The sequence below is a fragment of the Ruditapes philippinarum genome, unplaced genomic scaffold (genome assembly GCF_026571515.1).
Source record: "Ruditapes philippinarum isolate M1 unplaced genomic scaffold, ASM2657151v2 ctg2768_1_1_1_1, whole genome shotgun sequence".
NCBI lineage: Eukaryota > Metazoa > Mollusca > Bivalvia > Venerida > Veneridae > Ruditapes > Ruditapes philippinarum.
In genome coordinates this window covers 20,805-46,865 of record NW_026866166.1, presented here as the reverse complement: position 1 = coordinate 46,865, position 26,061 = coordinate 20,805, and the positions used below count along the sequence as shown (strand labels likewise).

The window sequence follows — 26,061 nt, the reverse complement described above, 5'->3', positions numbered from 1 at the left end:
AGGAGAAAAAGAAATCAATAAATTATCAATTAACATTATAAAATGATCCTCATAGATAAATATATAGCACGAGCGTGGTTTTGTGCATATTTTTCATAGAAATATACGGATAATATTCGTCTTAACTAGTTGGTTCGAAAAGAATCCTATTATAGATGTTACCTATTGATTCGTTAAAATACCCTAGTGATTGCTAATTGTTTTGACATTTTCATATAACTTTATCACTAGAACAATTATAAACTTTCAAAAGACGAATTACTAAATTAAAATCACTTATAAGGGGAACAGCATTATAGAACCTATGCTATATTAAAAGCAGATTATTTACAAAATCTGAGAGAAACAGTTGCAAGCACCTTTTACAAATTTATGGAAAACTCTTTTGCGAGAGCGTTTAGATATGAAATTTACGTAAGACTGGTGGGGACATTTTTACTTCAAGAATTTCTAATTTCATCTTCGTGAATTTACAATGTTAACTTCCTGTATTCAAGTTCTCAGCTTCATAAAATCAAGATTTCAACTTTAAGAATTAAATTCGCAAATTAACGTTTTATACTTCACGATTTCAACTTCAAAAATTCAAGATTTCAACTTCATGAATTCAATATTTTAGCATCTCAACTTCACGAGTTCACGATTTCAACCTCACGAATTCATGTATCCAACATTCATTTTGCAGCTGCACTATTGGTTATACGAAGCTATTAACCAAAAATATCAAGAAAATAAGCAGACTTTTTTCATAGTATCTACACAAAATTATGGAATCAAACTTCATATCCATATTGATATGCACTTACAGAGCGTTCTAACACAATTAATAAACCTATATCTGGTTTTTGAAAGTAAACATTTGAGAATGTTTAGAAAAAATCATTGGCTATGCAAATCGTCATTGTTACTTCCAGGAAGAAATTAGTTTATTATAACACTAAAATTGGGCCTCAATTTGCACTGATCACATACATGTTGTGTCAATGTCGTGGTATAATTTGTTTTAATTAGTGTTATGTTCATGTCGTATTAACATATACATGTCATGTTGATGGTGCGACAGTAATTTAATCGTTACATGATAACATTCAATATTTCAATGTATATATATATTATTTTGACGTCGCAATGTTGTTATATTCATTTTACGTGATAATGTTCATATCGTGCCAATATTTCAATTTATGTCATAATCACTATGTTTGAACATTGTCATAATCATTTTGTTTGAACATATACATGGCATGTATACTAATTAGCCACTTGTAAAAAAATTGACACATATTTTTTCCTGCCGCATCATAGAAAATACAAATTTTAATTAGATTCGAGGTGTATTTGTGACAAAATCGTTCGTTGTACATGTTGTAGTCAAAAGACAAAAGAGATACGTACCTGTTGTTTCTGAAGTAGATGTTGAAAAATAAGAATGTCATTGATAACAAGCATCCAACCAAATCCAAGGCAACTATCAGACCAAAGGCTATCTTGCTAGGTGGTACTAATACATCTTGATAAATAAATCTGTCCTTTGGAATCTCGTTACCTTTATAAAGATAAGTTTGTATTATAAACAGAGTCAAGATACTTGATTTGATTGATTGAATAAAACGTGAATTACAAATGCGTATATTATAAATTAATCTCCATTCTGATTTACATTCGGGATCATTGAGTCCAGCAGTTTTCAATGTTTCAAATTGAGCACCGCTTAAGCCGGTGCTAGGGGGCGTGAGGGATGTTTTTCCCTTTTTCATCATCCCTCATGTACGGACTCAATCAAACCAATTTTCATGTAATATTGCTGTTTTTAATGTTTCTGGGGGATCACATTTTTTCAGATATTGATTGATAAGTAGATGTTTTCCAACCTATAATGTATGTTTCTTTTTAGTATTATTTAATACGTATAAAGAGAAGAAAATATTCACCTGACCAGAGAGAGGAACTATCTACAAGCCACGTCAGCTGACCTGTTGTGCCGTCAAGGCTGGCAACATTACGCGTTTCCTTATCTAAACAAGTAATTTAACAAAAAAAAGTTATAAAATGGTTTTGCAATATCGATATGTACATTATCAAAGTTTATATTTATCCATGTTTGTGAATGCTTTAGTTTAAACAATTTTAAGTATTTTCATATATTGACATGATAAATTATATACGCCAAATGTTGCTTTTCAAAAATACTGAATATATCTATGTGGATAAATAGTTCACTAGACATTTAAAATATCGAAAATAACTTTAACTTGCTCCTTATGTTTTTCTTTTCATTTACACAAATTTTATGGCTGAAAGTACCCACAAAATTCAATATATGTTGGAGAGTGGTCTCAATTTGAAGCAACTGTGATGTTTAAGTTTGATTACCGGATTTTCTTTTGTTTGGACAAATTTGATTAGATGCCTAAATAAATATTAAGCAGAATTCGGCAGATGTTGGCTTTTCTCACCTGGCGTACACTTTCACAAAATAGTCTTAAAAACGCTTATATATACGCTTATATATATATATACTATATAAACTTTAGTATCAAAAGAATGAAAGCGAACCTTCTCAATCTAATACGATTTAAATGGTAGCCATTTAACGGTTTCATAGTTAATTAAAGAACAATAAAAGTAGAGAATTGTACAAAAATTAGTTTTTTATAGCTGAAACACGTTTTGTCATGAAGTATTGTTTCATTAAAATGACATTATGGTCATATTGTCATTGTCAACTTTAGCTGAAATTACTATATATTCAAAGGAATTGACTTTTTTTAATAATAATAATTTGGAAACATTTGATATTGAAAAATGCTTCGAATGAAATATAAAGCTGCCTAACATATAAAAAGACTGCATCACTCTTTTTTCTCAATCGAGTGTTACAAGTTTATTCAGATGTATATTTTATAGAAATCTCCTTTGGTCCAGTCAGTTATTTATTGTTCATGCGATGTAAAGTATAAAAAGAAAGACGAAAGAAAGGAGTTATGGCAAAATGTAAACTTATTTTGAGTTTCACCTGTTCACTCACTACGTAAAGTTGGGATTAATATTTTAACTTTCCAGTAAATGTTTCTATATCTCTTTGAATGTGTTATATTTAAATGTATATATTTGGTTACAAATGTATTTTTATGCCAAATTAACCTCGTATTCGTATTCAATTTACTAACTCCTTTATACTCTCTTTATAATTTCTGAAATTAAAATATGTACAACGCAGTATCATTAAACAAATAAGTTCATGTGATATATCTGAACGTATATGTACAAGCTTATTTCAAGGTTTGATTGACAAGAACAAAACAATTTACATTTACTTATAGGTAAATTTCTTAATGTTACTTGAAAACTTGAAATTGGTTGACAATATATGTACTTACAAAAGTTCTGTTGAATGAAATTGACACCTACTCGACTACCAGTCTCATCAAAGGCCACAGGTCCCTTAAACATAATAGTACATCAGTAACATTAATGTATATAGTATAATTTTATGAGTTTTTTTATAAAAGATTATTAGTTTCATGTACATTTAATGTAAGGAGAAAGGCAATACTAACTAGTAAACATGATCTTTTATCAAATTATTATGAGTTATTAAATTATATGTGTTTTGTTAAGAAAATGATACAAAAAAATCAATATCACAATAAAACATATTAACTAAAAAATAGTAATACCAAACATAATTCCAGAAAATTGTAATAACGAAATTGTTTGTTTTCGATACGATACTTTCCTCAAAGTGCGCTAATTTCGTATTAAACGATATAACATCAATAAAACGTCTGTGAAAGCAGCTAGTATTTAACTTTTTTCTTGCATATCACATATGAAACTTACTTCGGAAACGGAAAGAAATGAGGCACTTTTTGTTATAGTGGAGAATGAATTTTCAATGGCCATATGACGATATCTTAAAAATTCATTCAGATAACTAGCATTGTAGCTTTTTTACTCTTCCCGTCATGCTTGCAGAAACTTTTCTGTACGACAATATTTTGATGAAAATATATGTCATAATTTATGCACGCATATTGGGAAAAGTACATAAGCTACATTGGAAAAATAAGTACCATTGAACTCAGAAAATATTTGCCTGTAATATGGTGTGTAAAAATACTTAATTATAATCAATTTGCTTATTTCTTTCAAATAAATGCATATTCACCGAAACACCATCAAAGCGAACTTCCTTCATCCCATGGATAACAGCGTCTATGTATTGAGAACTGTAATTATAGTTGTGAAGCTGTAGTCCTGATTCAGCCAAATACTTTATACTGTTGTTTAATCCTACGTAAATCATAAAAGTGATCGTTATATAATTGGAAAAGATCCTAACGTCGTTCCGTTTCGTTAGCTAGCTGTAATCCTACGTAAACGTGACCGTTATATCATTTGAATAGAAGTTAGCGTAACGTTAGCCAGCTGGAAAGCTTCATCAAATTAAAGAATCCAAAACGTTAAGGTGCAAGTGGGTTGAAGGCAACGACTTTGCTCAGCCACGGACGCCCATTGTAGTGTTTCAAATAAATAGGAAATTCAGAACCTAATGAATTGTCTAAATAATAAAACAATTAAAGAAATCCAAAAAAGCCTTCTTATTTGAAACATGCTTCAATTATTAAATGGAAATAAGCTGATTAAAGTTCGTTATCATTGCTAAATACTTCAACATTAAAGCTAATGGCGAAACTAGCAGGCAGAAACGTTAAAAACCTTAACACAAATGCTTCACTATGATCAAATAAAGAAAATAAGCATATTCGTAATTACGACATTTAATAACAATTGATTTAGAATTAAAACGTACCTAGTGCGAGCGCCCAAGGTGTGTCATAGATCCAACTTATAAATGTTGACATTTCGTAATTAGTAACTTTCACAAGATCTTGCAATTTATTCATTATCTCTTTTGGGGTCTGAATGTAAAAGTAAATTATTTACATATGTAGAAACCAAGGTAGGTTTTCATCAACATTTTAAGGTAAACTGTTGTCAAATTTGTTGCCTGATCATAATCTAGCTCCTTGATATATAGCGCTGTAATTAAATTAAATTTAATGAGACTTTATCAAATGCGTCTGTTTTTATTATTAAGCATAGGTTGTTAAATATGTACAATTTTATGATCCAACAATATGTCACTGGATAAACCATTTGATTAAAAGGCGTTTTAGGACAAAATAAACTACATAGGTTAAAATATGTCTCAATTTGCTATTTGCAATATGACAATATGATTTTTTTAAAAATACCTCTCCGAAAGTACATGGCTTTTGCGATGTACTTTCTCGTAGGTGATCAAGAGTGAAATGTCCATTAGTTGCTTCAATTAACTCTTCCTTAGTGCAGTCTATTTTGTTCATGTCAGCATCATCTATCCAACCATCAAACAATGTTGGCCCAGACAGTATCCAGACATAGCTATCGCCATACATACCTTGATGGTACACCTGAATATAGATGAGTAATGTCAATACGAGAGGATCTATTAGTAGAAGACATACGTAGCAATGGCGCTTCAGTACATGAAAGAAGCTTAAAATGATAGTTTCCTCAATCTAAAGGCATATACTATTGGATTGCTCTTTATGGTGACAATCGTGTCATGTTGATTGTTCAAAATGCAAAACTTTATTGGAAGGAATCTGTATGTGATAATAGCTCTCCCAAAATAGGTGTAGATACATTTGGGAATTATTTTAGCGCAATTAATAACCCAGATAGCCATTTTTATCAAGCTGGTGATGATATTTTATATTTTAACGATATGATTCTCAATAACGAAATACAAGTTATGTTTGAAGAACTAGATGTAGAAATAACAATCTCAGAAATTATCAAAGCTATAAAGCAGTTAAAGTGTAACACGGCAAGTGGACCAGATATGTTTTAAATGAATTTTTTATAAATGGTGCTGATCAATTAAAAAGTTACTTTCATGTGTTATTTAATAGTTGTTTAAGCAGGGGTTATTTTCCTGAGCAATGGAGTCAGGGTTTTGTTGTTCCAATCCATAAGGTGATATAAATGAACCAGGAAATTACCGTGGAATTACATTACTGAGTACATTTGGCAAATTGCTTAGTCGAGTTTTGAACAACAGACTGGATAGTTGGGCTGAAAACTATTCTATATATGTTGAAGCTCAGGCAGGTTTAAGAAAAGTTATGGGTACAACTGATAATGTTTTTTGTTCTTAATGGGTTGATTAACCATTGTTTAAATAATAAGGAATATTTGTACTGTACATTTATAGATTTTCAAAATGCTTTCGATTTTGTTGTTAGGGATATATTGTGGTACAAACTTTTGTGGTGTAAGTGGAAATATATTAAATGTTATAAAGTCAATGTATAGCAATGTTAAGTCACAACTGAAATGTAATAATGAGTTAAATGATGCGTTTTACTGTAATTTAGGCGTTCGTCAAGGTGAAAGTCTCTCGCCTTTTCTTTTTAGCATGTATTTAAATGATCTGGAGTAAACTTTAAATGATAGAGGTATAAAAGGTATTGATGTTGGAATGATAAAGATAGGTCTGTTTGTTGTTATACGGCGATGATTTTATTCTTTTTGCGAAAAGTGCAGATGAATTGCAACGTTTTATTAGAATATTGTTATACATGGAAATTAACAGTAAATACGAGAAAAACTAAAGTCATGGTGTTCAGAAAAGCAGGCGGATTACCTCAGAATTTACGTTTCTTGTATAAAATCAGGAATTAGAAATTGTATCACGTTTTAAATATTTAGGTGTTTTATTTACGTCAGGTAGTTCAGGTTCATATATTCAACATGATCAGTTGTTAGCTTGACAGGCTTTAAAAGCTTTTTTCAAAATGAATAAATACAATGTATTTATATAAATTTACAGATTTATTACCCAAACATGCACTTGACTTTTTTGATAAGTTAATTATGCGAATTTTAATGTATTCCCCAGAGGTATGTGGTTTTTATAAAGCCGCACATGTAGAAAGAACATATTTAAGTTTTTGTAAAAGATTGTTAAGTGTTAAAGCATCTACCCGAAATGTATATATGTGTATATGGCGAGCTTGGTAGGCAAAGTTTGATATCATACAGAATGTTTAGTGTTATAAAATATTGGTTAAAAATATGTGCATGTCCAGAATCAAAGTATATTAGAAATATTTATTTGATGTTAAAGAATGATGCAGTTAACGAACCAAATGTAACTAACTGGGTGACTAATGTTAAGAGCTTTCTAATAAAACAAGGGTTTGACCATGTATGGTTCAACCAAGGTGTTGAAAATAAACTATTTGATTACTATTTTATTGATAGTAAAACAAAGGATAAAATATATATGGCTGATTGATTTAAATAACAGATTAGAAGACTCGACAAGAGCACTAATTTTAGCAAATATCTAGATGTTATAAATATCCGTTAGTACAGAATAGCTTTAGCACGGTTACGCATGTCATCTCATAGATAATCTGTACAATCTGGAAGGTGGAGAAAACCAGAATTTGTTCCTTTTAATGAACGAATTTGTCATATATGTAATACATTAGAAGATGAATACCATTTTGTACTTGTATGTAATATCTTTAAAGAACTTCGTACAAAATATATCAAGAGATGCTATTGGAATCACCCTGGTAATTTTAAATTTATTGCTCTTATGAATACAGAAAATGAAACAGATATTCGTAATTTAAGTATTTGCACGTATCATGCTTTTATTAAACGTCAGCAACAGATCGATTCACTGTAGATTTGCCAATTTTACATGCAGACATATCTATAGCATAATGCTTGGTTAATGCTTACTAAGACAAAATGTTTTGTAAAAATAAATTGCTTTACATTATATATATTATAATCCGCTTTTGATATTAACCTGTCAAGGGTTAACTCATCTAAAAAGAAAACGGTGACTCGATAAAATATATATAGATATATCTACATCATCTTTTATAAGACTACTTTAATATTTTTGGTCAAACAAAATGCTTTATGTTGTATGCATAATATTGAGTACTTTGATATGATAACCTAGTCATAGATACCTTTAAAAATGGTTTTGTTGATGGAGATTCCTAATCTTTCTGTTTATAATGCCGTTGTTATGTACAGATCACCAGCATGTGCTCTATATTTTCGTTTTCGTTTTTCGATGGGGCATTTATGTGTTGGTGAATGTATCATATTTAGCACTATGTATCATTTGTGGATAGTGCCCATTTTGAAGAAAGAGCAAACTCCTTAAATGATATCAACATATTATCTAGGAGCATCCAACCTCGTTAACCATATTATTATTTTATAGAAATTAATATGTTTTGTCATATTGTAATATTTACATTATTCTGCCTCCCCCAAGCGAGATGTCATGTGAAACCACTCTTCGTTTAATATTGTTCCCTGAAGCTCTTTGGTTTGGTTATTTTATATGACACAGTAAATCAGCTTAAAGTGTATGAGCTACTTTCCCATTTACCAAAGAATAATTTCCCGTGAATACACATCTCGACTTTTTGTCACGTATGCCATGTTTCTTTTTTTGTATGTATATATATTGATGCTTTGTCAATGGCTCTTTATAGGTCTTTAGTGCAAATAAAACTTCTTCTATAACATTATGTTTAACTATGTAAAATATAGCTTTATTATTGAAAACACTATACGCAACGTACACTTTAGATGATTAAACAATGTACTTTCCTTCATATCATGCACATACGTTGTTACCTAGAAATGTTTATATGACCAAGAGTATATTATAAAATACAAAAAAACACCTATATTATTCAATTAAGGAATTCCTTCCATATACAGCGAACAGAAATATCAAACCAAGGTTAATATTAATGTAGCTATATGTAAAAAGATAATAAAAAGGTCACGGCTCTACAAATTGTCTTGATTGAAACTCCAATAATCATAGCAAATACTGTGGGATTGAACTAACAAAAACATCTTAAACCAAATGAACGCGTTCAAGCAAATATATCTGGACATTTTAAGCTTGCTTTTAAGGTAAAGAGCATCGTCATAGAAACAGCTCACCCCACATCTTTTTAAATAATTCTTCTTAACTACAAATCATTTGTCTCGAGGTCAGTAAAGCTTGCTAAGATTCTCGTTTTACAATAGTAATTTAAAGGAATATTTGAGAACATATTAATTTTCTGTAATCTTTAATGTATAGAGCCTGGCTGGTATCGATTATAAATACCTTTATCAATCCATAAAGAACAATGCCATGATTCTAAGAATCACTTGTAACTAACTTTTTTTGCACAGTTTTGTCTATTTCTTATACGAGTAATTGAATATAAATAATTCTACTATTAATTAAAATTATCAATTTGACAGGTGATATCGACAAGATTAAACTCATACATCATTACATATCACCATTTAAACATTACATTACGTTTTTATAATATTATTGAATATTGTATATGTCGTTCTTTATTCCTATACAATGATCGTACAATGATAAGTCTAGTGCAAACTATTGTATAAAATCTTTGTGTAAAGCAAATAAGGGAATAATCCATTTCAATCAGACAAACACAAAAAAATGAGAAATTGCAACATTATTATTATTTCATGATGTCATTTCTGGTGATACATAACATCTGCATTAAACACGCTTAACGCGATATGTGCCGGATATGAGAAAAGATTACAAAAAAAAATTACATTAACGAGAACGCTTGGTTTCATAAAAAATAAAAAGAAAATGGAGTAAAAATGACATATCACGAAATTTTGCCTGAGAGATTGAAATTGAAAATATTCATTCAAATATCTTAACGATTTCAATAACAATGAGAAAGAAATATTGTCACAAGGTTACCGCTAATATAATATTTATCACAAAAATAGGGACCTATACCGACAACAACTAATAATTAAATATTTCAATGGGTACTATTTCGTCGTTATTGATAAAAGTAAACAGGATTAAAAAGTATATCTACATGCATAACGGCCATATTGGATATTTCTGACATTTTCTCATATTTTGTTTGCCTTTGTTTGAAGTTTATATGTTCCAAGTTTGATAATATTTCTATTTTCTGAATACGATTTTGACAAATTGGCATGATTTGATACAATATGTGATAAAATATATATTTAGTTCACACAAGCGTTGCTTTATCCTTTTTCCACAGTATAAAAATTTAATCCTTTTAATCCGCATGAAGGTGTCCTAATCACACCACCTGTTAGCCTTTTCCGTACCCTTTTCTTGAATATCTTTATCTTTTCCTTCAATAGAAACGTTTTGTAGAAGTTTGGTTTTGTACTCACCTCGCAAAATATTTTTGGTGCAACTTTTCCTCTGAATGCTGCCATAATGATCCGAACTCCAAATTGCTGTAGAAGTCGAAATAACATAATGTATGATTTAATTAAATCAGCCTTAAATTAAAAAAAATAAATAAATATAATTTATTTGACAAAGTAAATACATAAAAACGCCTTAATGCTTTAACAGTTTGTATAATTTTCCTTCGACAGTTTACTCACTATTTAAGATTGTCCCTTTAATAATTTAAAGGCAAAATTGTCGAAATATCAACTCTGTGAACGTATAAATTGTCTTTCTAAAATGATACACCGATATTATAAAAAGGCGTTTATTTAACGAAAGTGGTTTCGTTAGACAATGTACTCATGCAAGAAAACAAATTGCGAAGGATGCTAGGAAGAAAAACGCATGAAATGACGTACTTCGTGACTCAATGATTGTTAATGTTTTCAAGATAAAAGCAGAAATAATGTCAATTTTCAAAAATAAAACATAACAAAAACATAGAAAATATCAGTGATGCTATGCATCCAAACATGAACATGTTATATGTTGGCCTGAACATGATCTGTAATCTTTGACTATCTTTGCATATGTTTATATTAAAAAGAGTTGGGAATAATTCCATATACAAGTATTAAACTAAGTTTCAGTATTAATCATAGATCATATATTAACCAAAAGGTGTAGATAATTTATATTATTAACCAAGTTATGTACTTAAACACATCATGTATGCAACGGGTTTATTAAAAAACTTGTTTGCCTTATTACATTTCATTATAGTTCAGTTTTTTTTCATAAGACAACTGGACAATCATAAAATTGATTTGTGAAATTTGTTTTTAGTTTCAATCTGTAAGGAATTAAGTATCTGCTTAATTTAATCCGCGTATTAGTTTAAACGATGATTTCGTTTGGATACTCATGTAAGCGTTCGTGAATTCTAGAAAATCAATATGATTTCCACGTAGGCATTTTTGAATTTTATGAATATGATGTATTTTTCTTGAAAATATTTTTAATATCATTTTCTTGACATTAGATTTAGCAAATAATAGAAAATATAAATGATCACATTAGCATTATGAAATATCCAATATCGTCTGAAAGTAGGTTAAAAAGATATTTCAGGTAAACTTCCGATGTCTTTTTGGGTCACTTCACTGACATTTCGTGAACTTAACATAGATAAAAGACTACTATTGCGTAAGAGAAACCTTACAATGTAAGGTTAGGACACAGCGTGATCTTGTATGTTATGTAAAAGACACCATTTCCTTAAAATAACAAACATTTCCATTTTGAAAAAGATAAAAGTATGGCTTTATTGTCCTATTTTGTCAAGGATTTCGCATGTTTTAACTAGTTGATTGCTGATTAAGCGTGATCTTGTCTGTTTTCACAGAAGGACACCATTTCCTGAAAATGACAAACATTTCTACGTTGAAAACGATATAAAGTATGACTTTATTGCCCTACTTTGTCAAGGCTTTTTCATGTTTTAACTACATGTAGTTCAAAGCGGATTAATAATTCGTAAAATTAATTTCTCACCCTCAAACAGCTGTAAAACATCATCTCCACAAAATGAAATTATGGTTGTCACCAGCTACTCACCTTATATCTTTTCAATATATCACCGATATTGCAGCAACTTACCTTATATCTTTTCAGGATATCACCGATATTGCTGGTGTCTGATATAACGGCAGATGTTACCAGTGTCTGGTTATTTTCTCGCAGACGATCATGAAAATCATCAATTTGCTGTAATTGAAAGATAAATTAAGAAAAAGCGTTTGTAATTTTTTAAGTTTGACAAAACAAGAATAAGCATTGTCATTATTGTTGTCGTTATATGTATTATTGTTGAAAGTTTATTGCCAATTCCTTAAGACCTAAAGGTAGAAATTATCTACTTCATTATCTTTTCAATATAGGAAAAGGTAGGCGCTTAACCAGAACGTTTAATAGGACATTGAATAAAGAAAAATAACATTCGATTCATATACGGATATATAATATTATGTGTGTATTTATGTCAGTTGAAAAACCGTGTAACAATTAGAGGTTACGAAGATTAATAGTAAGGCCCTTTATGCCTCAGAAATGCTATCATTTTTATTTCTCGAAAAAGTTTTATTTTTGGTATCTTGTTACAATATTTTTTTCTTTTTTGTTAAATACTCATTTGCCATATAGATTTACTATTTTTGCTCATTTTGCTTTGTTAGCAATTGCTATAAATGTAGCAAATTAGTGTTTTGTATGGAAGTCAAAATAACATTTTGTGTATATTTTGACATTTTAAAGACATTTTACAGCACATTGATCGCTATTTTCCTCAGCTGTTAAATATCCTAACATGCTCTTTATCTATTAGAAAAACTTTATTGAACACATGTTTGACATTTCAAAAGAATTTAATAAATATGGATTTCTCAGGCATAATGTTCCTTGACCTGAAAAACGAGAACCTAGTTTCTTTCATTATTGATAGATATTTTACAGGTTCAATAGGTAATGAGGTAGTAAAAAGAGTTTACACTAGTTCCATAGATATTCAGATAGATTGGAAGTTTGCAAAATTTGTTTTCACTTTAAAGGTATATGTGGATTTTTATGTTGTCATCTTTTTTCAATAATCTGATTTACTTCCTACAAAATGGTTATTAATAACAATCAATGGAAGCAAAATCTCGCTTATATACCCGGGTATGTGTGTACGTCTATGGAAAAAGATTATTTTGAATGTAATATGAACCAAAATTTGTATTTTTTTAGTTTCATTTAAGATATATTATGTTCATCTTTTGATAAAATAGCTATTGAAATTTATCTAAATCAAGAACATGTTTGGGAAGCTGCATTATCAATCACTGGTCAGGTAAATTTGGTCTTTTCTTAAAAACAATTAACATCCAAAATATTTTACTGACTCGGTGCTTTTATACCTATAATGTTTAGAGTTTAAAACGTAACATATCATTTCTGTGTGTACATGTGTCTATTAGCGACTTACAGCAATTTTCAGTGTTTACAAATTTTTTGTGTTTACGAAATATATCTCAGTATCATTATTCGTTTAATCGTGTAAACTTTCATAAAAATATCATATACATTAAATCATAAAATTTAAAGAACTTTTTTATTCTTCTGCATATTTTACAATTATGAAATGGAAACCGTAGAGCTTCATCAGTACATTGCTGTACATGACAAATGATTATATTCCTATTACCACAGGATTTGTAAAAGAAAAATTTTACTTCCGGCACAATACTCTATTTCTGTTTGCACATCAGGGAAATCAGATTATTGAAATGAATCTTTTTGTGCGAAATGTGACAACACTTTTGTTAATGAAGATACATGTTTGTATAACTGAATGATATTATCATTATATCTTGATAACCATTACTGTTGTATAAAAATTACATTTGCCTTATTTTTATTTCTGTTATTAGTAGTACAGTGAACATGATCATTCTCGCAGAACATCTGATTTTTGTTCATGGTTTGGATATATAATATATAATATATTCATAACAAAGCACGCACTAAATCTTAACAATGTTAGTGTGGTTCTACAGTACATGGCCGTTTAATTGTGGGCTGAAACTAACTGTTAATCGAATTATTTCAATTAGTGCATTAAATTGGAGTGATGTATGATTTATGACAATGCCTTTTTATAAAACAGTATTCTTATCAGTACCATCAACATTAGAAATAAAAAAGAAGGCAAGCAACCTTTCCAAAATAAAACAGATTCCACTGATGTTTTTGACATGGCGTTCCTAGGAATCGATTTTCGACATTATTGTACTGTTTGCTGTACTTATGGACCAATTACTACCAATAACCCCAAGAATCGCACTAAAATCAATTTTCAATTTGATTCCGAGTACTCAATATCTTTTTTATCTTCTGTATTTTTCCCATTTAAGGTGCCCTTGTTCAACTTTTGAAGAATTTCAAATCTTTCGAACATCATTAATGTAATAAACGATTTTATCGGTTTTGAGACTTCAATATCGTGGAAAAAATTTACGAGGAATTAAATCATCTTTTTCGATATAATTATGATGAAAGGGTATTTTGTGTATAAACTTTACTGAATTTTTTATGGTAATGATTAAAAATAAAATAAGTCGGCCTGTTATTTAAGTATATATATATCTGTATAAAAGATGCCTGATAACGTTTTGATTTAGCAGGAAAAATGCTGAAATTGAAACAACTGTATTTATATGTATAGGAAAGAAAAGCAAAATTTTATAACCTTATTAAATGTACATTTGTATAATAAAACGATAAAAAATAACTGACCGAAACAGAAAACTCCTCTTGGTATGCAATGGTTCCTACTCTTGACCATCCAAAATGTTTCATCATCTTTATTCTAAGTGGATTTAATGTATTTGCCACTTGATTTACTTTGAAAAGTGTTGAGAAAAGAGATCGGTCTGTGGTTGTTGCTGTTGTTGCGATATAAGACAACTGAAATGGTTAAAATTTCTATTGTGTCATTCACCGTATAAAAAATAATGCAAAGTTAATACAAGAAACTTTTTTATGCATCAGGTAAAATATTTGAAATATTATTGGTAAGGCAACAATACTTCGCTGAAAAAAATCTATTGTATGATCAAATTAAGCTATTCAAAAGATTAAGTAGGCTGAATATGCTTAAACATAGTGTGTGTCTAGAAACCAAGTCAACTATCAAATTTTATCATAGAGAATTAATGTGTAGAAGCCAATACTTTTTTTGTGAATTTAAAACTCAGACAGTTTTTTTAAAGTGTTACGTTCGAGACATTACAATTATATATATACACGTATTGTAGGATAACAAGAATATTTTGACCTTTTGGTAACATGTGCACATATATTTTACCTCTATAATGTTGTAGAAGGGAACAATTTGACCTGTCACAGTGAGGGAGTTTGAAAGTGTAGGTCCAATAATAGCAACTTTTGGAGGATCTTCTTGTAACATCTCTGTCAGAAGTCTGGCAGCTAATCCTGGTTTCCCCTGAAATCAGATGACTTGGTAAACAGTTATGGTCATGAAATGCTATTGAAGTGAAAAATGTTTTAACAAAAATAACAATAATACTATGAAAAATTTGTAACGCAACGTTCAATTTCCTTTTATACAGCGATCTCTTTTTCGCATATTTAATGAACAATTGAGGTTTTACACAAGCGTAAAATGGCTGCAAAGAATGATTTAACACCACAGCTGTGCTCTGCATACGTTGAGAAGGGTTGCTTGACGGATGCCTGTTTAGATCTGTACAGAAACTGAAGTTAAAGTGGAGGCGTTACGGTACGAAAAGTCCATTACGGCAGTACTAGTACTCGTTCGTGGCAAGAATCTGGCACTTCGAGTCTTATTTTTGTAAAAACAGTTTGTCACGATTGTATGGGATTATCATAAAGTCTTGAACACTAATTTAGTGTATCACGATTAAACTAATAATCGATTATAAAACATTAATATCTATCTTAAAGTTTCAAACATTTCTGAAGGTTTTGCACTGCGCCGCCATCTTGACAAAATTGTTAACAGCTTTATTGCGAGATTATTCTTTAATAAGTGGTTAAAGGGCGCAGACGATTCAGAAATGAATCATATGATTTTTATCCAGTATTTATTATTTATTTATAAACATAAATGATTTTTTCAATCATTTTGAAGTAATTTAGTTTTTTATGGGGAAATTATTTCTTATGTTCAATTCAAAAATAAAGAACTCAAAAGTTAACGATAACGAGATCTTGCTAGGTTTTTTGCGTGTTGTACCGGATCAAAGTCGTTTTCTCTGTTGAATTGCAAAGAAATAGACAAAGTAGTTTGCTATATGATTATTTTGATACTTTCAATAGTATAAAACAAAGTTAACATTGTTTCCTTTGATCCTTTAATACACACGATGTACTGGTGAAGTTAAGCGATGTCACAACGTCAAGTGTGATTTTTAATGTTGGTTAAATTTGGTAACGGGCCTGATGACTTTAATGCCTTAACAACAAAACATAAAAAGCGGTTATTAAAGTACGTCCGCAAAGCACGATCTCAAACATCTCCATTGAAAAAAATAAAAAACTTACAAAAAATAAATTTCTTCAAGACCGGTTTTCTGGGATTATCTAAAGGTAAATAGATGAACAGATGTTTTTTGACAATGCATTGAAACAGCTCTGACACGTATGCATTTAGTCTTATGCAACAATGTGCCCCTTTTAGATGGAGACAACGTGTTTTAAGTGTTGTGCGGCAGCTGTAAAAAGTTGCCCCGTACTTCACTTCAGTGTTGTTATGTTTTTCTGGTCATTCGGGATCATTGATGCCAGCATTATTAAGTGTTGAGAATTATGTTCCGCTCAAGCCGGTACATAGAGATGAAACCTTTGTCTTTCTATCTGACGAAAATGTAAAAAGAAATGATTTGCAAGAAAGCAAGAAATTTAAAGTTGGTCCCAAAGTTTTAAGCTGATGAAAATGATTGTTTAAATGAACATTTATGGATGACTCGCAAAATATATCTTGTAATTTAGCAGTAAATCATTAGTCTGATTTAAAATCAATTAAGACTCGGCTGCCCCGCAGCCGAATAAAAAGGTCATCTAATTTTATGAGATACATTAGAATATTTATTTCGCTAAATGGTTTTTCATGCCACTTCAATCAACAATATTGTAAATTTTGTTATTGCTTTTTTCACCTTATTTCCATATTAAATATCAACCTGATGAAAGAGCCATGTAAAATATTCTAAACGACGTTTACTCTCTGCTAGAAGCTTTCCTATGTTATCGGTCTATTTTCGGAGTTTCCCAGGAATATTATAAGCAAAAAAAGTAAAATACGTTAGTAATAAGACATGATTTCTTTGAAATCAGTTTCCTTGGTTACAACATTTAAGCAATATGACATCTGGGATCACATGAATTTAAATGTTTGAATAAATAATGTTTGATGTTTATTATATTCAAAAGTCTCATGTTATCCCGTTTATTATGTTAGATACTAATAAAATGCTTCATAATGTACTAATTTTAATAAGGTTTATTTTATCACTTAAGGACAAAAAAGCAAGGCTAGTGTAGGAAGACAAAAATAATAGTAGGTTTCTGTGAAAACTTAATATGATTTACAATTTTATGTTGAATTTGAAATCTTCAATAGCCGGTGTTAGTGGATTTTGGTGGGTGAATGGGGCAATATATTGTCCTTTAAAAAAGTACGTTCAACCCTGAACAGGCTTGATCAATGTGTGTTTGAGCATTTTCAATTTTGCCGTTTTGCACGTTTTTAATGGTTTTCGTTTTTCCCTTTTTAATCTGAAACAACGTTCCTATTATAGCAATTTTATTCTACAGTCATCGTTGCATTTTATACCCATTGAGTGCACTTGTTCCAAATTATATATTTAATTATATTTATGATATCAAATTTTTGAAATCCATGGTTTTCTTTTTTATGAAAAGTGATTTTGATAGCATACATTATTAACGGTAGAAAATGTAAATTACATAGTATCATTATGCATGAATGTAGTTAAATTTGTCGGAATTTTATTTTCATTTTATACGCTGCTTTAAAACGTTCTAGGAAAGAAAAAAATAGTTTTATTAATTAGTTTAACCATCGTTAATAAATAAATAAAAAGATAAATAAATAAATAAGTAAGTAAATGAATAAATCTAGACTATTAAATATAAGTTAAAATATTGGAGATAAAACAAAATACCAGAATGCAAAATTTCATTAAAAATTCCATTCTTAAGTAAGAAAAGGTTTGTTTGGAGTAAATAGGCGTACTAATACCATTAAATACTACAATTTATGAATCTATCAATCTATTATAATCTATTATATATTTATCTTTTAAGTCTACTTTTAACAATATCTATGCTATGTTGTTAAAGATGAATTTAACCTTTTAACTGACATTATGCTCATATTTTTGTCAAGCTGAGCTAAATTGAGTAAACATTAAAAAAAGATTGACTGTTAAAATGGTGATTGACTAGCAATTGATGTTGGAAAATATTCAGGATAAAATATAAATCTGCCTAATATGTACAAGGACTGCCCCACTTTTTTATAAGCTGACAGTAACATATTAATTCACAAGGATATTTACAAATATTCCCTTGGGTCACATGAGTTATTCATCGTTTAAGCGAAGTAAATTATAAAACTGAATTGAATTATGGCAAAATATAAACTTATTTTGAAAGCCATCGTTCACTCATTATATATCCATGGGTGGGCATAATGTCACTTTAAGTATTCAAAGGATGTTAACAATGTAAAAAAAAGGCCGGCACTGGATGGATAGTGATCGTTTTCCTGACTTACTCTTCCTAATTTTCCATTTTTCAAATTGTATAAAAGATAAGAAAATATAAGACAAAACGATTTCACATTTCATACCTTTGTATCTTTTATCACTAATTCGATTGTGTAGTCGGAAAGAATATCAGATTTGTTATCAACCCCTTCCAATCCGTATCTAAATACTTCCGGGAAAAAGTTTGTGTGCCTTACATACCAATGTTCTGTAAGCTCCAACAAAACACCAACATATAATTTCTTCTTTTCACAGTACACAAACCCGATAAAATGCAATATAATTACAAGTATCACTTTGTCAAAATTCATAGTTGATTTTTAAGTAGATTATTTTAAATTATCTACATTGAACATTAAACCCTTTTCATAATCTAAACGTAATCACATTATCTATAACACATTTTTCCATAATTTAAAAGCGCCAGAAGGTTTTGATTTCATTTCTCAAGATAATGTTTGACAATGTGCCTCGTGAAATTCCTTTACGCCGCAAAATGTTTGTTTCGTATCATGAAAGTCTCTGCAGGTAAAAGAAAAGTGATATTGGGAAAACACAGGTGCCTGTAGTTAAGGCTGTCGCAGAGAGGCAAGTTACACGGGTGACGCTTGTTCTCATTGAACATTTCACAATCATGGTAATATAAATTTACAACTTAATTAAAGCGGCCTTCAGCTTTTATTTTCTTTTATTTTAAGACCTTCTTCTACCTTAGATATAATATTAAACTGTTACAAATATAGCCGCTGGTTTCTATCGGCGACTAATAAACTTATGTCTAACGTATGAAACAATGTATTAAAAACCTCTATGTAAATCTAGTCCTATAAAAGACATGGAGTTTAGAGATTATGTTTGTTAATTTGTATATGTTAATTAAATTAGGGTTTACAAGTTACTAACCCTTAAGTATCTTACCTGAACAGATAATCTATATTATTTGTTTGAAGGCCCATCATATAATGCTTTCATGTTAATGTTCCAAAAGTTTTATATCTTTGTAGTACTTTTATAGTTTCAAAATAGTTTGCGCATAGACAATCTATTTCTTCTGTTGTTTTGGCAATTACAATAGTTAAAGTGATTTAGTATTTGGTATTATATGTAAACAAAGTAGTATTTTGACTTCCAAACAAAGTATTAAATTCATAACTGTACTAATTGCTAAAAAATAATGGAAGCAAAGGATTGGTCAGGTAAAAGGCCAATGAATATCTTTTTTTTGAAACTATAAAATGACACCAAAATAAGAAAGCGTTTGAGGAATAAAAGCTAAAAGCTTTTTTGACATATAATAAACTTAATAAAATAGATACAGTATAAGCGGTAAATGAATCTAAAACTGAAAATGGATAGATCAAGGTTGGAAGTAATTGTAACAGCTTACATAACAATCTTTTTATTACGTTATGGTTGTAGTGGGCGACATCACATTGTGAACTTTTTTGTACAGAGCCTGTGTATGCGATGTGTTAAAGTCTCTGTGTTCAAATAAAACGCCCCTCACTTTTGAGATTCTCTCTAGGGAGATTTGGATTCTTTAATGTTAGAAAGCTATTCGCCTTGCTGGACGAAGGTCGTGATTTTATACATGGCCAGCTCATGTTGGTAATAATGTATCAAGACGTATCTAGATTCCATAATTATTTCAGAGTTTACAGAGACTCATCAAGACATGACACGTGACATGAAACGTGACACGTTATCGTTTGTATTTGTGCATATCAACGCCGGTACAAAAAATAGGTCGAGGTATGGCATGAATTTAAGTCAAGTAAAACGGTTATTGATCTCTTGGTCAATTAAGGTATAAAATGAGATATGTGCACGTGTTGTGTCTTTACTTAAAGAACAACAAGAAGAGAAATGATATATATTAAGTATGATGGTACACGGCACGTAATAATTAGGAACACGATTTTATTTTTCTGATGTAAAAGGTCACATAGTTACGCTAATATCTTTAAAAAAGAATCATAAATCAATATATTCATTAATACAGTAAATAAGGTTACATTCTTGTAATTTACAGATCATTGCATGGTTGCTTCAATAGGGTTTGTATCTGTTAACATGTGCACGAGAAACATTAATTGGACTCTAATGAATATTTGACATGACTAGGCAATAATATTTTTCCGATGTTTGCATATCATTTCATGTAGGATTGGACCAATAACTTAAAAATTAACAGATAATTCCCTTACCCCGTTTCTCCAGATTTATATAATGACCCAAACGTGAAAAGCATTCAGTGTAACAGTTTGGAGTCTACATCTACCCATTGGGCCGAGTTCGTTGCGGGTTGGTCAGTACAATAGCTTTGAAGCTTATTTGATGGCAATATAAGGCACTTTATACTAGCCTTACAAATTTTGCTGCCAGATACCAGAGTTAAACTGACATTTCGCGGTGCTTTTATTGTATTTTTTACTCCTTACCAACTCTACGAATATTCGTAAACAGCACAATTTTATGGAGTCAACTATGACTGAGTCAACTATGGCCTAAAAATTAATCTTTTTTTTTCATTTTGAATTAGGCAGTGCAAAAGATTTAAATCGTTTTTTTTTCTAAAATACAAGTCACATAACCCTAGCTATCCCAAGAAATGTGCGTGTCACTGGCGTTTTCCGGTGAGTATATTATGCTCTTTCTGTATGTAGACTCTTCAGGTTTTCCGGTTTCGTAGGAAATTAGACAGTTTGGAATATCTATTTTACGACTACGTAAGGCACATGAAAGCCAGATCTGCTCGTGAAATGAACGCTTTAGGTTGTGATACAACTTTGCCTTCTACTATATTTTTTTGTAGTTTTGTAGGAGGTTACGCATTTTCCTAAAACACCTTTGACCTATCGTTTGTCACATTGGTAGGTTTTGTTGCAACAGATTGGCCAGCGCAATAGCTTGGAGACCTATAGTTAAAAGGTCATTTTAAAATACGACAAGGTGGATGTTTTTAATTCATGTAAGATGGCATTGCCAATAGAAAGTGTGTATATACACAGAGAGTGTCATTGAAATATGGTTTAAATGTTAATCTAATTATTATTTGTAAGCTATTACAGGTACTTAGTTTATAAATGAAGTATTTTGCCAGATACCGTGAATATATTTGTTCGATAGTATGATTCGCAGAAAGTATCAATACACATATTTTAAGAAGTCTTAATTTTAATTATTTTTCTCTCATTCCATGGCAAAACGCTAGTAACTAAATCAATTTTAGTATTTAATAAACACCCATACACAATGAAATTACCTTATGTAAATTAAAATGGTCAATTTCTTGTTTTCTATGTGCTTTTCTGTCATTTAGAAAATTCCTGCGGGTTTTTTTTTTGTTGTTTTTTTTTTTTGTTGTTTTTTTTTGCTTTTATTTTATTTTATTTTTAATAAGAAAATAAGAGTGTCAATGTTTCTTTAATGATTGTTTTTCAAGCTTTTGAACAGTAGCAGAATGCATTCTGTCAAGACTTTTTGATTTTTTTTCTTTATACCATAAATCTTTCAACGAACCAGTGAAGGATATAACTTCTAAATAATAATTCATAAATATTTCTGAAAAAAAAACGAAATCCATGTGGCAATGGCTTTTTATAACGTGACAGACGATAATAAGATAATTTGGATATTAAACATCTATTCTTATAATTATGAAACTTTTCACAGTAACTTATTTTATAAATAATGTATATTTAAGCACCACTGGGCCGTAACATATTAATCAACAGGGTGCATATGTTGGATATACAAGCGGTACTAAAAAAAGTCTTGGCTGTGATATCATAAATAACCGGAGTGCATAATTAAGAGTTATACTATTACATCACATTACATCACTCTTGTTAGTTGTCAAAATATTTATGATCCGAATTTGGTTGAATTCTCATTTACACGATTATTCTCACTCCCAGGATACCATAGAACACATAACGACCGAAATTCAAAACATTTTTCATGACTCGGGAAGTGCATCCTTTCCGAATAAAAGTAATATGTACATAACAACCAACAGAAATAGCTATACTAATAAATCTTGGTTCGGTCCGAAATGCTGTAAAGCTCGAAATAACTATCACGATTCTATCAAATCGTACGGATTTAAATAAAACAAGAATGCGCGATGCCAGCAAACAATATAAAAGAACAATGGATTTTTACATAAAAAGGGAAAAACAAAATAACGCAACGAAATTGAGAAATTTAAGTGAAAACAAATCCAAAAAAATACTTGAAAATTCTTAATAATCTGAAACCCAAATCTAAAATTAACACGACACCTAATATAACTGAATTTTATGATCATTTTGAAAATTTGAATAGAAACACAATACCTGAGGAAAGTGTTTTTGAAGAATATGACTTTAACACGATAAACTCAGAACCATTTTTGAATTCCCAAAAAACAGAATCAGAAATACTTAAATGTATTCAAAATTTAAATAATGGTAAAACACCTAGTCCCTCCGATAACATTAGAAATGAGTATATTAAAAGTACGAAAGATATATTCTTACCTATTTATTTAAATATTTTTAATTGTGTCCTAGACACTGCTTTTATCCCAAGAGCGTGGCTTGAAGGAATGATAATTCCAATTTAAAAAAAATAAAGGCCCGTCAAATGACCCAAATAACTATCGTCCAATCACCATTTTAAGCTGTTTGGGTAAATTGTTTACATCAGTTTTAAACAGCAGGTTAACAAAATATCTAGAAATTAATAATATTCTGCATGAAAATCAAGCTGGTTTCAGGAGAGGTTATTCTTGCGCTGATCACATGTTCACACTATACTCCCTTACTGAAATTCTTAAAAAGAAAAAACTGAAACTTTTCTGTGCTTTTGTAGATTTTTCTCAAGCTTTTGATAAAGTATGGAGGGTGGGTCTTTGGCATAAATTGCTCGAAAATTCTATAAATGGTAAATTTTTCATGGTTATTAATAATATGTACAAAAACATTAAGTCGTGTATTTCATATAATGGAGCTGTCTCGGCGTCATTCATTTCCGAAATAGGGGTAAGACAGGGTGAAAATTTGTCTCCTGTCCTATTTTCCATGTACTTAAATGACCTCCAAACTTATTTACAGAATAGTGATACTGTTGGGGTAGAATTATTCGATCACAACGATCTTACTTTATGGCTTAAACTTCTTGTTCTTCTCTATGCAGACGACACTATTCTGTTATCGAACACTGCAGACAATCTCCAAATTTGCTTGAACAATTTTAATGATTACTGTAAAAATTGGCATTTAAAGGTGAACATAAACAAAACAAAATAGTAATTTTTGGTGCTCGACAAACTGGGAATTTTAGATTTTACCTAGGAGATGAAAATATTGAGATATCCGACTCTTACCATTACTTAGGTGTGACATTCTCTAGCAATGGTTCCTTCCTTAAAGGTAGAAAGCACGTAGTCCAACAAGCAACTTAGGCAATGTATATACTATTTACTAAATCAAATAACTCAGACTTACCGCTAGATCTTATTATTAAAGTATTTGACCACACTGTTTTACCTATTTTGACATATGGATCGGAAATATTTGGATTTGAAAATTTAGATATATTAGAAAAAGTTCATAATGAATTTCTACGTAAAATAACCAAATCTCGTAAATCGACCCTCCTATACATGCTAATCGGCGAACTTGGAAGGTATCCAATATCTATCATAATTAAAACTAGGATGATCTCATTTTGGAATCGTCTCATTAAGGGGAAAGAAAACAAAATATCGTTTCAACTTTACAAATACATGACCAGCTTTCCTAATCATGAGTTTAAATGGATCTCTAAGATAAGAGACATTCTTAATTCCGTTGGCCGACCTGATCTTTGGCAAAACCAGACCCAAATAAATCACTTGAATATACATAAACTTATCAAACAAATACTAATAGATCAATATAAACAGTCTTGGTACGCGCAGCTTCAACAGTCAAATAAAGGGTTAAATTATAAAAGTTTTAAAGAAGATCATAAGTATGAAGAATATTTTAAAATTTTAGAGCAATTGGATTATATTTCTTTATTCAAATTTAGAACATCAAATCATAAACTTCCAGTAGAAGTTGGGAGATACGATGGTACTCCTTATAATAAAAGATTTTGCACATTGTGTAGCGACAATCAAACTGGCACCGAGCACCATTACTTGTTACATTGTAGTTTTTTCGAGAGCTTTTTTCCAAAACGCAAATTTAATACACGAACGTGAACTTTCGCTGAAATCACTATTAGGGTCAAATAACATACATGTTTTAAGGAGCCTCGTGAAATTCATTAATTCTATTACAAAAACTTTCCGATAATCCTAATGCCTCCATCAGTAATTCAAGATTTCATCTAATATTTCTCACTTGTTAAACTGTTTGTTTCCTTTAAATTGCGTGTTTAATTTTTTTTTCTCAACATTTTCCTTGTTCACAAATGAAGTTATTTTTTCATAAAACAGATGTCTGTTATTGTTAGGAATACAAGTACATATTATCTATATGTGAATATATATATTGCCATTACTCACATTTAACTGACAAAGTCTTATCCAACATAGTCCCATTGATTCATATTCCGATTTTTCCCGATGCACGTAGTAATACATTATCAATCTATGAATGACATTCCTTTCAGTTGTAGATAATTGTTATGCACGACTTTCACGTGCAGATTTACTACATGTTTGTGCTAATGTTTTATACCTAATATCGTGCTATAAATACATACAGATGCGTATTGTGTTGTATATTACAATAGACAACCTCCTTATTTTATTTTATTTTCAAATGTAGTTACACGTAGAATAATAAATTAATGGTGTATATCGATTTAAAGTAAACAAACCCCTGCTCGATATTACATTTCATAGTTAAGAAAAGATATTTGTATTTTTTTTTCTAATTTAGTAAAGTTTTGTGTGTGTGTTTTTCCTCTTTGGCAATGTACTGTTAAATGATTATATACTTTTTTGTTCGTATCGGAACTATGCATTCTCTGTTATATAAAAATTGTGTTATGTCCCCATATTGTATTGAAAAATGCTTGGATGAAAATAAAAGATATGTTCTGTTCTGTTCCGGATATGGATCATCCTAGGGACTTGGTCATGCCTTACTAATTTTAAGATCCAGAATAACTACAAACTGGCATTAATTTAGTAGTCAATTATGTAAAATTATAATTCAGTTAATAAGGAATGTTTGTATACGTTTTTCACCACTTGTTTTAATTTCTGTTGTGATTTTAAGAAAAAAATATTTGGTAAGCAGAATATGAATTTAATAAAGATATCAAGTTGAAAATATTACTTTCCCAGCATTGAAATTCATATTATATGTAGTGCATTCAATTGGAGTGATGTACGAT

At 30.0% G+C, this 26,061-nt stretch overlaps 1 protein-coding gene across 1 annotated transcript in view; it reads right to left on the bottom strand.

The window, feature by feature from the left end:
• The window catches only part of LOC132731515 (gamma-aminobutyric acid type B receptor subunit 2-like), a 31,909-nt gene extending 6,580 nt beyond the window's left edge, over positions 1 to 25,329 (bottom strand). The window contains exons 1-11 of the mRNA XM_060717708.1: positions 25,223 to 25,329; positions 15,213 to 15,350; positions 14,642 to 14,812; positions 11,969 to 12,076; positions 10,306 to 10,371; positions 5,262 to 5,459; positions 4,817 to 4,925; positions 4,172 to 4,296; positions 3,381 to 3,444; positions 1,932 to 2,015; positions 1,396 to 1,546 (exon numbers count right to left, since the gene is read on the bottom strand). Of these exons, the coding sequence (XP_060573691.1) occupies positions 1,396 to 1,546; positions 1,932 to 2,015; positions 3,381 to 3,444; positions 4,172 to 4,296; positions 4,817 to 4,925; positions 5,262 to 5,459; positions 10,306 to 10,371; positions 11,969 to 12,076; positions 14,642 to 14,812; positions 15,213 to 15,350; positions 25,223 to 25,300 (1,292 nt within the window). The 5' untranslated portion in view covers positions 25,301 to 25,329. The remainder of the gene's footprint in view (positions 1 to 1,395; positions 1,547 to 1,931; positions 2,016 to 3,380; positions 3,445 to 4,171; positions 4,297 to 4,816; positions 4,926 to 5,261; positions 5,460 to 10,305; positions 10,372 to 11,968; positions 12,077 to 14,641; positions 14,813 to 15,212; positions 15,351 to 25,222) is intronic.
• Positions 25,330 to 26,061: the final 732 nt, after the last annotated feature.